The following is a 16,885-nucleotide window of genomic DNA, read 5'->3' as shown; positions in this document are numbered from 1 at the left end:
CTTTGATGGTGCCACACTCATAGGACTGAGGAAGGAATCATATAAGTCAGGGGATCAAGTGACTTACAAATGTCCAACATTTTACCAATTGGATGGGTCCAATACTGTGACATGTATTAATGGCAAATGGATAGGAAAGCCGATGTGCAAAGGTACTTTGATGGCATTGTAAATTTATTTATTAGTCTTTTATGAAGTATGAAATTTTTCATAGCATCCTTGAAAATGAGCATAGGTTAATATTTAGGCCAAGACAAAGTAGGCTTAAGTTTAAACATGAAAGGTTGGAATTGAATATGCTATAGTTAATCACATAGCCCTGTGGTTCTCAAAGAGTGGTCCCTGGACAAGCAGCATCAACATTTTTGAACAAATTTTTATGAATCCAAATAAAAATTCCTGAGCTCGTTTTAGACCTACTGGGAAAAATAATCTTGAGGTGAGATCTTAAAAAATATTTATTGGGACTGGGGATATAGCTCAGTTATTAGAGTGCCTGCTTGCAAGCATAAGGCCCTGGGTTCAATCCCCAGCTCTGCAAAAAAAAAAAAAAAAAAAAGAAAAAAAAATTTATCAAGTTCTCCAAAGGATTTCATTACACCTCAGTTTGGAACCATTGCAATAGTCTGTTATTACTATACATGCACCTAAAACTCTGAGGAATTATACATTGTTCATCATAGTATCAGAAAGGATGTATAAATAAATTATAAAAGCTATGTTTCTATAATTATGAGTATATTTTTGTTTTTTCCCATATCTTTAATTTTTTTAAATTTATCATCATTTTTTAAAGTTTTACTTAACCAATTTTTTGTTTTTATTGGTGCATTATATTTGAACATAACATCTTCATCTTTTAACTGTGTTTTAAGAATAAACAGATTATTCTTCAAACTGTGTTCTTAATTTTTGACTTTATCTCTAAGGAAATGCCTCTTTGTTTTTATTTAGGAACTAAAATGATAATGAACAAGATAATTGTATACCAAACATTGATGCCATATAATCTCTTTACTCTTATTATTTGCGCTTTTAAAAATTCATATTGCACTTAGACAACTTGTAATATTTGTTCTACTCAAGCCAGGGGGTAATGTCCAGGAACTTTCATTCTTAGTGGCTTTCAAGGAGTTAAAATGTCTATCAATGTTCTAGTAAAGGATAGGGAAGAGTTATTTAAGGGCATGAAAGGTTAACTCTGACAAAAAAATATTGCTATACCTTTTTTTTCTCATATTACATGTGAATTCATTGAAATCAGAAAAGTTCTTCATGTCAAAGTATCTATTTATTTTCAATCCTGCTTAAAATATATTTGAATTCTTATTGATTGATTGGTTACTCAAAATGAGTGCTAGGTGGAGATACTTTCTTTTCTTTCTATTTAGATACTTCCTGTGTGAATCCACCCAGAGTAGAAAATGCTAATATAATATCAAACCAGATGCGTAGGTTTCCATCTGGTGAGAGAGTACGTTATGAATGCATCAAACCTTTTGAAATATTTGGGGAAGTAGAAGTGATGTGTCTAAATGGAACCTGGACAGAGCCACCTCAGTGCAAAGGTAGAATGTCATATTCCTAATTTTGCTTTGCTTGAGGACATAGTATGAGTAAAATGTGTTGATAAAAATAAAGTGAAGTAATTCTTATAGAATATATTTTTTTAAATGCAAATAAAATGATATTGCTAGAAATTTATTTTTTGGCCAAATGAACTAAGAAATATCATATAGTTTTTTCAAGACATACTTAACTGAATTAATAGAACAATTACAATCTGAGAAAATTCTTAAACATTAAGATACTCAGTACATTTTAAAAACTCCCAGAGATATCCCCTTTGAGAAGTAGAAAACAGGGCATTGAAGACTGATCATAGAATATGATTTACATTTGGGCATTCTCAGTACATAGAAAATATTTGAAGGTAAGTGACTGAGGCCAGCCAGGGAATCAGTATATTTATAAAATAAGTCTGAGTATTTGGTCATTGGCACGTAATGTTTAGAATTCAGGAAATAAGGGAAACACATAATGGATATATTCTATCATCCATTTCTACTTTTAAAAATTAATTTTTCCTAATTTACTTTCTCTTCCTTGACTTTGACTCTCCTTTTGCTAATGGTGAAGTCAGTTTTTGAGTGAGGTCTCATTTACGTATCTATCTTGCCCTTCTTGCTCTTTTCACCTGGTATATTTAGACAATTTATATTTAAGATAATTATTGAAATGTTGGGTTTTTTTGTCTGTTTTGTTTTATTTATTTTCTCTGTTTCTCATTCCTATTTCTGATCTCTTCCCTTTCTTTTGGGGAACCTTTTTAAAGAATTTTATTTTAATTTATCTTCCTATTTTTGTGTGTATCTTTCTGATAGATTCCCCCACCTCCTTTCTTATTAAAGTTGTTATTTTAGGTATTACAGTATATATATAATATATTTTCAGCTTATCACTCGACTAGTATTGACATTTTATTTTTCCATCAAGATGTGGGAACTTTCCTCCCATTTAAGTCCATTTGCCCTTTAGTGTCTCCTCTATATACACTGAGCACTATTATCAAATACTATAATTTTCCTTCAGACATTAAACATAATGAACAAGCTGATGAGGAAAATGTCTATTATATTATTTATTTTCCTTTTATCAGTTACATTGTTCTTTTCTCTCTCCTGAAGACTCAATCTTTTTTGGTCATCTTTTCATTTCTATAATGAAGAATTTTTTCATTTAGACTTTAAGAATAACTCTCAGAGACAGATTCTCTTGATTTTTTTTTTGTAAAAGAATGCCTTTATTTATGCCTTTATTCTAAAGCACAGTGTCACTGCATATAGAGTTGAAGGGTGACATCTTTCTTCTTTCACTTCCTTGTGGCTTCCATGGCTATGAATGAGAAGCCCACTGTCATTTGAATATTAGTCACCTATAGGTAATGTGGATTTTCTACCTTGCAGTTTTCAAGATTTTTTCCTTTGTCTTCAAACAGTTTTCATTGTGATATGTATTAACATAAGTCTAAAGATCTTCTTGAATACCTACTTTTGTGCCTTATGCTGAAGTTGTGAAATTGTTTTATTAAACTTATTTCTTCCCTACTTCTGGGCCTCCAATGTTTTCTTTTCTTCTCAAGGTCTCTGAAGTTGAATTCCCTGATAGATTTTCACTCTATCTTCTCTTGGTCTTGCAAGACTGCTTCCTTTCTTGTCCTTAGGTTAAAGGGATGAGGCTCCTCATGAGATTTTCCTTATTTATCTCTACCTGATATCATTCCTGGGATTAGTTTTTTCCAGTGCTCCATCTAGAATACACAAAAGCCCTAAAGTGAACTCATATAGCAAACTATTTGGTACTCCTTGAGTTCTGAAGTTCCTAGTCAGAATGAATTCTCTGTACCTTCCAGAGTCTTCTTATATTGGTATTTCAATTTTTTATATCCAAGATTATAAATTACGCTTAGCAAAAGGAATACATAAGAATGATTTTTACATATCTTGACCAGATCAGGTAGAAAATATTTCCTTTTTATCTTCTACAAATTTGCATTTTTGAATTGTTTCAAAGAAGTTATTTTTTCTTTTGTAATGAAAAGGAAAATCAAAAAGAAATCAGTAGGGGCACAATAAACACTGTATCATGTCATATATAAGAACAAGAAACTTTCTTAGATTTTCTTGCTATCTACCCATGAAGCATTTATTTAAGACACACTTTTGGTACTAATTTCCTACTTACTGGACACATTTTTTGATGGTTTATTTGTGCCTGCAGTGAGATGAAAGGAAGAGCTTAAAAATGTAACCCTCATTTTCTGTGTTTAAGATTTCTTCAAGCAACCACTTGTTACCAGAAATGATAAAGTCTTAAGGCTGTAGATAGTGATATGTTTGTGCTGGCTTTAATTTTATGCTGTATTTTGATTTCTTCTCTCCATAAATGAAATGGTATTTTTCAGATTCCACAGGAAAATGTGGTTCTCCTCCACCTATTGAAAACGGAGACCTCACTTCATTCCCGAGATCAGTATATTCTCCAGGTTCATCGGTTGAATATCAGTGCCAGTCTTTGTATCAACTTGAGGGTAGCAAGACAATAGTGTGTAGAGCTGGAGAGTGGTCAGAACCGCCCAAATGTTTACGTAAGTACTTCAGTGTTCTCAGGGGTCCTGGGAAAATCAGAGCCGTGAATACGATACTTTGCTGTGTTCAAGAGAACATTCACAAATTAAAGAAGATATATTCTTTGGAATGCTTCTCTACTACATATTAATATGTGAGGAAATAAATATTGATAAGTTATTTTTTATTTTAAAATAATAAATACAATTATATGTATTCTAGATACACATCGTGAGGACTTCTAAAACTATATTTTAATTTTTTATTAGCTGTATTAGTTGCCTATATTAATGGGGGTCATTGTGATATTTCCAATATGCATACACCCTGCCTGATCATATCCAACCTCCATCTACCCACCCTACCACTCACACACTTCTCAACCTCTAATGGTCACTATTCTACTTTCAGGTCACCCTTTTTCATATTCCACATATGAAAGAGAACATAAGGGGCTTATCTTCTGTGTCTGGCTCACATCACTTAACATAATGTCCTCCAGTACTATCCATTTTGCTATAAATGACAAGATTAATTCTTTATGGCTGAATAATATTTTCTTTTTTTAATATCCCACATTATCTTTTCTTATCTGCGGATCAACACATTCTCATTCAACATCTTAGCTATTGTGAATAACACAGCAATAAACATGGGCATGCAAATGTCCCTTTGGTATGCTGATTGATGTTTTCTTTGGATATGTACCCAGAAGCAGGGTAGCTGGATGGTATGGCAGATCTAATTTTAGGGTTTTGAGAAACCTTCTGTTCTCCATAATGATTGTACTGATTTAAATTTCCACCAAGTGTGCATTTTCCCTCCACATCTTCACCAACATTTGTTAATTTCAGGGTTTATTTTTAATAATACACATTCTAACTGGGGTTATATAATACCTCAATGTAATTTTTATTTTCATTTCCCTCATGGCTAATGATATTGAGCATTTCTTTATGTATTGTTGACCATTTGTACTTCTTCTTTGAGATATCACAGATCATTTGCCCAACATTTTATTGGATTACTTATTTTTAGTGTTTTGATATCCTTAAACTGGTATTCTAGATATTAACCCTTTGTCAGAAGCATAGTTGGCAAGTGTTTTTTTTCCCTCCATTCCATGGCTTGTCTCATTCTGTTATTTTTTTAGCTGTGCAGAAGTTTTTCAATTTAATATATCGAATTTTTGCTCGTGTGCTTTTGTTATCTCTCCATAAAATTGCTGCTTGAACCAATTTATCATTTCTTCATTGTTTTCTTCTAGTAATTTTAGAGTTTTTAGGTATTATATTTAAGCCTATGATATGTTTTGAATTTAATTTTGCACATGAAAAGAGGAGTGAAGGTTTAATCATCCGTATATAGATATCCATTATTACCAGCATTATTTATTGAAGAGGTTGTTCTTTAGACAATGTTTTCTTTCTTTCTTTTGGAAAACTTTGTTAAGAATCAGTACTTAGAGATGCATGCATTTATCTATGTATATCTATCTGTCTGTCTATCTATCTATCTATCTATCTATCTATCAAGAGCTTCTCTATTCCATACCATTGGTCTAGGTGTCTTTTTTTTGTGCAAATGTTATGGTGTTTTGGTTATTATGGCTCTGTAGTAGGTCTTGAAATCAGGTATTGTGAAGCTTACAGCATTGATTATTTTTTTTTTTCCTCAAGGTTTCTATACTTATTCAGAGTCTTTTGTACTTCCATCGGAATTTTAAAATTTTTCTTGTCTAGTTCTGTGAGGAATATCATTTCTATTTTAAGGAGGATGGCTTTTAATCTGTAAATTGATTAAGGTATTATGGACATATTAACAACACAAATTCTTCCAGTCCTTGAACATGGGAAATCTCTTTATTTATTTTGTATCTTTTTCAGTGTCTTCCATCACTGTGTGATAGTGGTCTTTTGTTCTTTGTTGTGTTTGTTTGTTTGTTGCATAGATTTGTGAATGGGATTTTTTTTATGATTTGTTTCTCAGCAAATTCATTATTCGTGTTGAAAATTCCCACTGATTTTTCTATGTTGATTTTGTTATCTTGCACCTTACTGACGTTATCCATTCTAATAGGCTCTTGGTGGAGTCTTTAGGTTTTCCTATATATTTAATCATATGATCTGCAGACATGAATAATTTGGCTTCTTTCCTTCCAATTTGTTTGCTCTTTCTTTCTCTTATTTCACTATTCTGGTCAAAATTTCTAGTATTCTATTAAATAAGTGCTGGGAGAATGAACACCCTTGTTCCTGATCTATGAGGAAAAGTTTTCAACTTTTCTCACTTCAGTATAGTGCCTGTAACTATGTCATATATAGCCTTTATGAAGCTGAGGTATAATCTTTCCAAACTTTATTTATTCAGGGATTTTATCAGGAAGTGATGTTGAATTTTTTTTTCAAGTGCTTTCTGTGTCTATTATATTAATCCCATGATTTGTATCCTTCATTCTGTTAATGGCATGTATGATGTTTATTCATCTGCATGTATTGAGCTATCCTTGCATCCCTGGGATGGAACCAATTTGTTTATGGTGAACAATCTTTATGATTCTCTCTTGAACCAGATTTGCTAATATTTTGTTGAGAAATTTTTCATCTGTTTATGAGGATTATTAGTCTATAGTTTCTTTTATCTTGTGTTCTTATCTGCTATGCTACCAGAGTACCCCAGAGAATGAGTTGGGAAGGATTCCCTCTTTCCATTCTTTGCAATAACTAAGCTTGAGGGCAACTGGCCAAACAGGAGTTGGACAAAAGTGGCCAAACCAAACTTTATTGGAAATTGGCTCTCGGTTAAAATTTCCAGTCTTCTGGGGTACACATCAGAGTAGGGAGCTAGAGGAAACCGCATATGGCCCCGGCTGCCCAGGGTCTTTACAGGATGGAATAGGTGGGGGAAGATTTGAGGCTTTAGAGTCCCTCAAGGGTTCACTGGGGACTCCGTTGATTGATGGGCGGTTGCAAGACACTACTAAAGTTTATCTGCCAGTGTCGGATTGGTTGTTCTTTGGTGCATGTGGGCTGCCTAATGCCCCCCCATGCTTGCAGTGGGTTGTCATGTGTTTAGCTTCTTCCAATGCAGCCGCTTAAATCCACCGTAACAGTAACTTTAAAAAAAATGGAATAAGTTCTTCCTTAAAGAGGTTGAAAAATTAATCAGTAAAGACATCTTGTTATGGACATTCCTAAATTTTTTTTATTACTGATTTAATCTCATTACTCATTATTGATCTCTTCTGGTTTGTATCTTTTCATGGTTTAATTTGAGCAGAAACTCTGTGTCTAAAAATTTATTAATTTCTTCTACATTTTCCAATTTGGTAGCATGTGTTTTATCTTAATAATACCTAATGATCCTTCATATTTCTGTGGTACTGGTTATAATGTCTTCTTTTTCATTTCTTATTTTGAGTTATCCCTTTTTTTGTCTTGTTTTGCCTTATTAAAGGTGTATTAATTTTTCTTACCTTTTCTGATAAGCAAATTTTTGTTTCATTAGTCTTTTCTACTGCTTGTGTGTGAGAGACACCCTCCCTTATACATTTTTAAAGCTGAAACTTTGTAGCATTTGACCAAGATTTAATTAAAGAAAAACCAGAAACATGGGAAGCTGAGGCAGGATGATCCCAAGTGTGAGGCCAGCCTTAGCAATTTAGTGAGACCCTATCTCAAAATAACAACAACAACAATAATAATAATATGAGGACTGTAGATGTAGCTCAGTGGTAAAGTGCTCCTGGTTTCAATCTCCAGTCCGAAAAAGAAAAAATCAGCCATCATGTCATGATGTTATTACACTCTAAATTACTGAGGTCTTAATATGGTAATTAATCTTATGAGTTGATAATAAAATATAATTATCACATATTAACCACCTAATTTTTACGTCATTTTCCGTTTTAAATTTATTTAAATCTATCTGGTATTCACAAATAATTTGTTCAGAAAGAGTTTTCAGGAAGAATTTCTGAAACATTAAAAAGTGTTCTCCTTGAAAATCCCAAAGTCTTGATAAAAGACTCATCTTACTTAATATTTCATGTTCATTTCTTTCTTTCAGATTCATGTTTAATTTCAGAAGAAATCTTGGAAAGAAACAACATAAACTTCAGTTGGAAAGATGAGGAAAATCTTTATTCTATGTCAGAATATTCGATTGAATTTAAGTAAAAATCTGGATATCATCAATTAGCAAATCAACTATTTCATACAAAGTGTTTTGATGGTCACATGGAGTATCCTTGTTGCACACAAAAAAATAGGTACCATTATTAATATCATTAAAACATGCACTTAAATTCAGAAGTTTTATTTAATTTAGTTTTTAGTTTTTTTTTAAGTTTTCTTTAACTCATTTTTATTCATAAATCAGAATTTGTGTTGACATGTGCTGAAGTATTTCAAATCTCAGAGGCCACAGTGACACATCTTAAAAGCACTGCATTCAGATTTGGCAAACCTGTTGCATCCTGTTCATAAAACATCCATGGCAAGAAATTAAATGCAATTACTTCCATGTTTGTATCCATCATTCTCCAAATTCTAAAAGTTTTCTACATAACTTTTGAGGTTCTCTGAGACTTTGATTCACAGTGCATGGGAAGATACACTCACCATGTTCAAAATTAAATGATCCAGAAACACATAAAAACCAAATAAGTCATGCCTTATATTAGTGAAAAATATAAGCAATTACTGATTATGACTTATCAGTCAATAAACAAATGTAAAGAAGATGACATGAGCTTCCAAAATATACGAACCTAGTACATTTAAAAATAAACAAATCAGAAAGAGGAATCCAAGTTTAATTGTGTATGTAACTATCATAACTCTAAATGTGTAACTATGAAAAAAGGATTGACAGAAAAGGCCATACATTCCGTAAAAAGTACATTTGAGTTTATAGATAGGAAGATTAAGTTGTTTAATTCCTTTAAATAGACAGTCCCTCAGTTATGGTGGTTTAATTTATAATTTTTCTTTTCAACTGTAGTATGAAAGTGATATGTATTGTGAAGAAACTGTATTTTAATTTTTTTCTAAGGCTAGAAATACATGGTATAGTACTTTTATGGTATTGGTTAAAAATAGTTAACAACATCCAATTGGCATTGTGATCAACAAAGTAAGCAATCAATATCTACAGAGTTCTGTTTTGCTAAGCTATGATATATGACAGGTTGGGGATATTAAAGGCATGTTCAACTTAAAATAATTTCAATTTACAATGAGTTAATCAGGATGTAACTGCACTGTAAGTTGAGGAGTATCAGTACTTATCTATATTGTAAAATATTCGATCTTTAATATCATCAGTTTTGAACATTAAGAATAAGTTATTTAAAGATATAATGTCTAAAAAGCAAGGTGATCATGTGTAGAAATATAGACCTCATTGGTAATGATCTCAAGGTCAAATGATGCTTGAATGATTTTTTTGTTATAGGAATTTTTTTTCTAGTTTAAAAATTTCATTAACAAGATTTTGAAGTGTAATTCTTATGTTTTTACATTTCATATAGCACTATTTATTTAAAATCACTTGAATAGAAACATTTTTGATTTTTAAAAGGTATAATGTTTAGGATAAAAATAAAGATAAAAATATACAAAAATTTCAGGTGACAAACTGTTACCTCTTATTGCATAAAATCATATGGCTTATATTAAATGCTTTCTTCTTGTTTGAGATCCTGATTCAGATAAATTGATTGAGTTGAGGCAGATTTCTCAATTTCAAGGAAATTGTTTACAATAAGAAGTAATCTTTGTGTTTAATGTTAACACTTGTGAATATACTTAACTCAGTCTCAGTGGGCCACTATGACAAATAAATGTAATTATTCAGTGTGGCTTATTTTAAAAAGACATATCTTTTCATACAGTTAATGGGACTGAGATGTCCAAAATCAAGGCACCAGTTAACTTGGTGTCCTAGGAGGGCTTATTCTCTACTTTGCAAATGGTACCTTCTCACTGCATTCTAACTAGGTGGAAGGGTCAAAGAAGTACTCTAGCCTTTCCTTTTAAGGGCATTGTTCCCATTATTGAGGTTGCAACACAATGACCTATTCACCTAAAAAGACTTCACCTTCTAATATGCTCACTGTGATCACTAGGAATGAAGGGAGAAATAGAGTACAAAATAATAATAGTAGGGTGCTTCAGTACTCCCTCTTTAATACAATGGATAGGTCATCCAAACAAAGAATCAATAAGGAAACATTGGACATGAGCTATATGTTACACCAAATTGACCTAACAGACATATATAGAATATTCCACACAATAGCAGAATACACATTATTCTGAAGTATATACACAACATTCTGCAGGCTAAGTCATATGTTTTGTCACAAAAAGATTCAAACTTTTAAGAATACTGAAATGATATCAAGTATCTTCGCCAAAGAAACACATGAAACTCTAAATCAATAATGGAATGCTGGTATATTCACAAATACATAGAATTCGGAGCTATTTTTTTTTTTTTTCTCGTTTGAGAGACCAGGGATTTGAACCGCAGTCCTTGCGCATGCTAGGCGAGCGCTCTCCAAAAGGAGCTATTTCTTCAGCTCTAATACATAGAATTTGAATGACATCTTTCTGACCTTCCAATAGGTCAATGACAAAATTCAAACTAAAATAAATGATGATTACAAATAAACATCAAAACACAGCATACTAAAAAGTATAAAGTGCAGAAAAGGAGTTCTGTAAAGGAAGGAAATATATAACTATGAATGCCCTCATGAATTAGATCTCAAATAAATAACAAAGCTTCAATCTTTATACCCCAGAGAACTAGAAAATGAAGAAGTAACTAAACTAAAGATATTATGAGGGAGGAAATAAAAAATATTCAAAATAGAAAAAATATCTACTAAGAAAACAATATTAAGCATCAACAAAGTTAAGAGTTGATATTTGAACCAATAAGCAAAATTGATAAAAGTTTAGACAAATAAGAAATTAAATAAATTCAACATGAAGAAGAAACATTTCAGCTAATGACAAAAAATAAAAGGTACTATGAATCTAGTGTGCACAATTATACCCACAACATTATTATCTAAATAAATGGAGAAAAGCAACATCATTTACAAAAATAATCTTTAAAAATTTTGACACAGAAGGAGTAGCTTCAAGACAATAAAGGGCATATACAAGTTGCATAATCCTAACACAAATGTCCAAAATTTGAAATGCTAAAATTTCCTAAACTTTCTAGATAATAATGCCAAAAGTGGAAAATTCCAAACCATGATATTTTGTCCAATGCACAAAATCATTTTAGGTATGCATACAATTATCTTTGGAATATATTTATGTAGTGAATATGTAAAACAAGTAAATTTTGGGTTTAGGTTCAGGTCCTACCGCAATGTATCATTCTGTATATATAAATACTTCAAAATAAAAAAAAAATGTGGTCCTAAGTATTTGGAATTAAGGATACTCAACTTGCACTAGCAGTCTACCATTGATATCATACTAATTAGTAAGAAGGTAAATACACCTTAAAGCACAGCTGGAGAGGCTGATGAGTGTTGCTCCATTGTATAAAGAAAGGGGTGGTGCTAGAGGTCAAAGTCAGTAGCCACCATCTTTTGGAGGGTGTCCTGAGCCTGTCCACTGAAACCATTCAGCCCTCTAAAAACGGTTGGTTTGTGATGGGAGGGGAAGCTTTCAAGATCTCTGAAATGTCTTCAAGACCTTTCATCCACTGCTGGTTTTCTATTCATATGAAACTCAATACAACAGTCACCCTATCACACACTTGGTATCCTTGACTGGAAATTCTCCTTCATTTCCTGCCACACAGTGATGCTGAGAAGCTTTCAACTATGTAGGCCCTTTTCCTCTCTTAATTATAAATTCTATCTTTGAATTATGTATGCGCTCTCATTTCTTGTAAGCAAATAAATGTAGCCTTAATACTTTGCAGCTTAGAAATGCCTTGCAAGATATCCCAGTCTACCTCTTCTAAATTCTGAATTGCACAAAAACTTAGGACATGGACACAATGCATCCAGTCTCTTCCAACTTTATAACAGGGATAATCTTTTATAATTAATTTTTTTTCAAAATTATATGGATGTGTACATTAGTTTCCAATTCAACATGACCAAAAAGTATAATATGTTTCCTGAAGAAAAGAATGTGTAATGTGCATTAATGCAAGACTGATTTCTGCACCTGGTCCTGGCCAGACAACATCTGGATTAAGAAATTCCATTCAGGTCAAAGTGACATAAAAGGTACTGCCCATTAGCAGCCAAGACAGGTGATGCAGTCTCTGAAATACATATCACATTTGTTAGTACTCATTAATCAACTTTTCCCCAACTTTCATCCTTCCTAATTTGCTCAGATTATGCTTAGTGCCATTACATTTTCAGCTTGTATGATATCAACTTTTAAAATTCATACTCAAATGAGATCATGTAAACTATCTTTCCATGCATGCCATACTCGTCTTCACCTAATGATCACCAATTCCCTTCTTCTAGTCACAAGTGACAGAATTTCATTTTTTTTAATGAGTAGATTACATTTCATTGGGCTTTCACTATACAGAAACAATAAATGATGAAATAATATGTTCAACGCTGTTTAAATTTACAATGTATGTAAGTATTAAGCATTACTTGGTGCCCTCTTATTATGTAAAACCACTATGTTTTTTTCTGGGGCAGCTAAAAAATTAAACTTAAAAAATAAAATATGAAAGTGTAAAACAAAATAGAATTAAGGAATCCTCCAAGAATTATGGACACCATTAAAGGAACATCTCTAAGAATTTCAGGATTTTTGAAGGTTAAAAGAAAGGAAAAGGCATAAAAAAAGGTAATTAATTAAATAATGGCTAAAATGGAAAGATTATGTATGCACGTACAGCAGGCTCAAAGACCTCAAATAAATCTGATGGAAAATGTCCTTAAGTGGCATATTCTTGTCAAAATATTAAATGATGAAAAGAAAGAATACTAAAACTAGTAACAGAAAAATATGAAGTTACATATATGGGAGTAGATTTCTCAGCCAGCACTTTACAGGTCAGGAAGTAATAGGAAGATATATTCAAAGGCAAAAAATGCCAAGCAAGAATAGTGTACCCCACAAGGCTATCCTACATAAATGAAGAAGAAATAGACTTTCCTAATTAAGCAAAACCTGAAGGAATTCAGTAGCACCATATTGCCTTACAAAGGATCTCTTAAGGAAGTTCTACAACTGAAGTGAAAAGACACTAACTGCCCTCATACAAAGAGGAAAAACAATGAAACCCACTAGAAGAACAAATACATGACATGGGGATGAATCAAATTTTTCAATACACAAAATTACAAAATGACAGGATAGACTTGAGAGGAAGAAAATAACATAGGAACAACCAGAAGAAAATTAAATGTCAAGAATAAGTCTTTGCTTACACATAATAAATATAAACATTTAATTCTTCTCTTGAAAGATATAGGGAGAATGAATGGAAGTAAAAGCAAGCCCCAATGACATACTGCCTACAAGAAACTCACTGTATCAGTAAATACACACTCAAAGCAAAAGATTGGGGGGAAAAAACCCAAGCAAACTGAAACTAAAAGAAGTGGGAGTAACTATACTTATATCTGAGAGAAGGAACATGAAGACAAAAACTGTAAAAAGATCCAAAGAAGATTGCTATATAATGATTAAGGAATCAATTCAACAAGAAGACATAACAATTGCAAATGCACATGCTCCTAAGGTTAGGAAACACAACTTGATAATACAAATACAATCAGACCACAAAAGAGAAACAGGATCAATACAGTAACAGCAGAAGACTTCAACACATCATTTTCTTCAATGGGCAGATTATCCAGACAAAAACAATAAGAAATAAAAGTTAAACTAAATTGTAGATTGAATGGATCTAAAGGACTTTTACAGAGCACTGCATCCAGTAGCTGCAGAACATGTATTGTTCTCAGCAGCACATGGAACATTCTCAATGACCCTGCATCTCAGGCATCCAGGACCTGTTGTCTTGTGCGCATGCGCAAGCATGCCCGGAACTGGACCAGTTCTGCTTCCCCAGAGCAATTCCTGCTCAGACTGGAGGATTCAGCACATTTCTGCTGAAGAAGTCGCCCTACCCTCCCTGTGCTTATCGTGACCACGTCTGCAGGCCCCGGAGGCCCTGAGCTCCGCAGAGAGGACCACAATGGACCTCCAGCGGAGCCCCCTGACGCAGCCCTGGCCTCGCTGCTCCTTTGAGGGCACCCTGTCACCCCAACCTCGCTGGACACTGGCTTTGATGGCCTTGCGCTCAGATGGTCCGCATGCTGCAGTGGAATGTTGGATGGGCCTGCGACCAACTGCCCAGCACCCAGAGGCACTGAACAAGCTGAAGAAATATTCAAACTACCTTTGGCATAAACACAGGGCAGACCTTGTCTGAAGTTCGCAGCTCAGATGCTGGGCCCGGTGTCAGGCGTCCATTGTCTTCCCTATGTCCCTGCTAACCATTCTGTTTGCAGTGCAGTGCTGTACCCCTCATCTCCATGCCTTTGGGGCCCTTTGGGGACTCGTTGCTGGGGCCCATGTCCATGATGCAGACAAAGGTGGCTGGAGATATTAGAATCCCCACACTGAGCTCCAGGTAGGAAAGGCACCCAGGTAATGTGGTGGGTTGGGGTCAACCCTGGAGGCCAAGCCTGGGGGACTATGAAGGGTGTTGGGTGGCTAGCTGGCCCAACAGCCAGTGCCAGGTACTGCTGATCCCCCACAGATTGTGGCCAGAGCTGGTGCAGAGGTGAAGGGCACATGGAGAAGCAGGGCCACCTCTCCAGTGCAGCCCAGCACAGGGCAGACCCTCTCAACCCCAGGCATCCTCAGCCAAGTCACCCATGGGAGTCACAGGTGGGCTGAGTCTGCAGTAGCTGGAACAGTACCCATACACAGAATCTGGTTAAAGTCGGTTACTTGGTCATGTTATCTGTCCAGTGTTTGACACTGTACCAGGTATGAAGTATATGCCTAATGTCTGTGCTTACTGTAGCTCGACATGCTATCTAGTTATTATCTCTGTTTACTGTACCTGGACATGATAACTGTCTTATGTGTAATGTGTGCTCATATTACAGGTGTGAATTCAGAAGAAAAGAGTTCCAAGTTCCCACAAACTTCCACCAAGCTGTCTAAGAAAATCCTATGAAGACCGGAAGTGCACTGCATGAAAAGAATCTTTGAGGAGAACACATAAGAAGGTGATGATGAGAAGCTCTGAGAGTGAAAGTCAAGCCGCAGTGGAGACCCCCAGAAGGTAGGATGCCAGGAATCAGAATGTCTGCTGAGGAAAGGTCCATGTAATGTGTCTCATTGTAACAGATCCTAGTATGTGGGCGCTATCTCTGTTGACTATTCCTTGTCATGGTATCTGGCTTGATACCTCAGTATACTGTACTTGGTCAAGGATCTGCATAAAGACTCAAGTTAGAGTATCTAGTGAGAATATATGGGTAGAATTTTGTGTATTGTGTTTGGTCACAGGATCTGACTAATGTCTCAGGATATTATTCCGTGTCAGAGTGACTAATTGTTATCTCTGTTTACTGTATGTGGCCACAGTATATGGTTTTGTAATTGTTCACAGTATTTGACTAAAGTCTCTGGCTAATCTTCCTTGTCATCACATCTGGGTACTGTCTGTGTTTACTAGATCTGGTCAAGGTCCCTTGCTAATGTTGCTGATTATTACAACTGGTCAGTATATCTAGCTAATGTTTCTGGTTATTGTATCTGGTCATGGTATGTAGCTAAGGTCTGTTATTATTGTACTAGGTTATGGTATCTGACTCATGACTGCATAGATCAGGTATCAGGATGCTGTTTCTATTTGATACACCATGGGATCTGGCTAATGTCTCTGGCTACTGTACCTCCTGACTGTATCTATGTATTTTCTCAGTTTACTGTACCTGGTCAAATAACAGGCTTAATTCTCTGGTTATTGTACCGTGTCATAGTAGTTGTTAATGTCTCTCATTCCTCTATTTGCTCACAGTATCAGGTAATGACTCTTTTAACTATGTTTGGTCTTGGTATCTGATCAGTGTTCTGACTACTGTATTGTGTCATGTTATCTGGGTATTTTCTTGGCATACTCTCCCTTGTGTTGGTGTCTGGTTAATGTCTCTGGTTACTACTCACAGTATCTGGCTAATTTCTGTGGTTCATGTACCTGGTCACAGTGAGTGCATAATTTTTCTGGTTTATGTCCTTGATCATCAAATCTGGTTAAATACAGTCTCTGGTTATTGTACCTTGTCAAGGAGGTTGCTAATGGCTTGGATTTCTGATCTTGTTGCTGTGTGTAGCTAATGTCTCTGATTACTGCATCCAGTCACTTATATAGGTTACTATACCTAATGTCTTGGTCAGTTTTTTCCTAGCTATGACTAAAAGGGTCTGAGCCAAACAATTATAGAGGAGGATAAGTTTATGTGGGGGCTCATGATTTCGGAAGTTTGAAAGACCATAGAAGGTCAGCTGCATTCCTCAGGGCTTGAGATGAAGGAGTACATCATTGTGGGAGTGGGTGTTGGAGGGAAGCAGTCCTCTGTTTGGAGCTCAGGGCCTCCAGAGCTGGCAGAGGTGGTCATAGTAAGCACAGGGATGTCAGAGTCAATTTGTGGAGTAGAAGAGTGCTGAATCCTCCAGTCTGAGCAGGAATTCCTCAGGGGAAAGAACTGGTCCAAG

General features: G+C 34.7%; 1 protein-coding gene across 1 annotated transcript in view; it reads left to right on the top strand.

Annotated features, from left to right (window-relative positions):
• LOC306642326 (complement factor H-related protein 1-like) overlaps positions 1 to 16,885 on the top strand; it is a 49,555-nt gene continuing 32,670 nt past the window's right edge. The window contains exons 1-3 of the mRNA XM_079108004.1: positions 1 to 152; positions 1,392 to 1,568; positions 3,965 to 4,147. Coding sequence (XP_078964130.1) covers positions 143 to 152; positions 1,392 to 1,568; positions 3,965 to 4,147 — 370 coding nt within the window. The 5' untranslated portion in view covers positions 1 to 142. The remainder of the gene's footprint in view (positions 153 to 1,391; positions 1,569 to 3,964; positions 4,148 to 16,885) is intronic.

The sequence above is a fragment of the Sciurus vulgaris genome (genome assembly GCF_902686455.1).
Source record: "Sciurus vulgaris genome assembly, chromosome: 12".
Taxonomy (NCBI): domain Eukaryota; kingdom Metazoa; phylum Chordata; class Mammalia; order Rodentia; family Sciuridae; genus Sciurus; species Sciurus vulgaris.
This window is presented reverse-complemented; position numbering and strand designations above follow the sequence as displayed.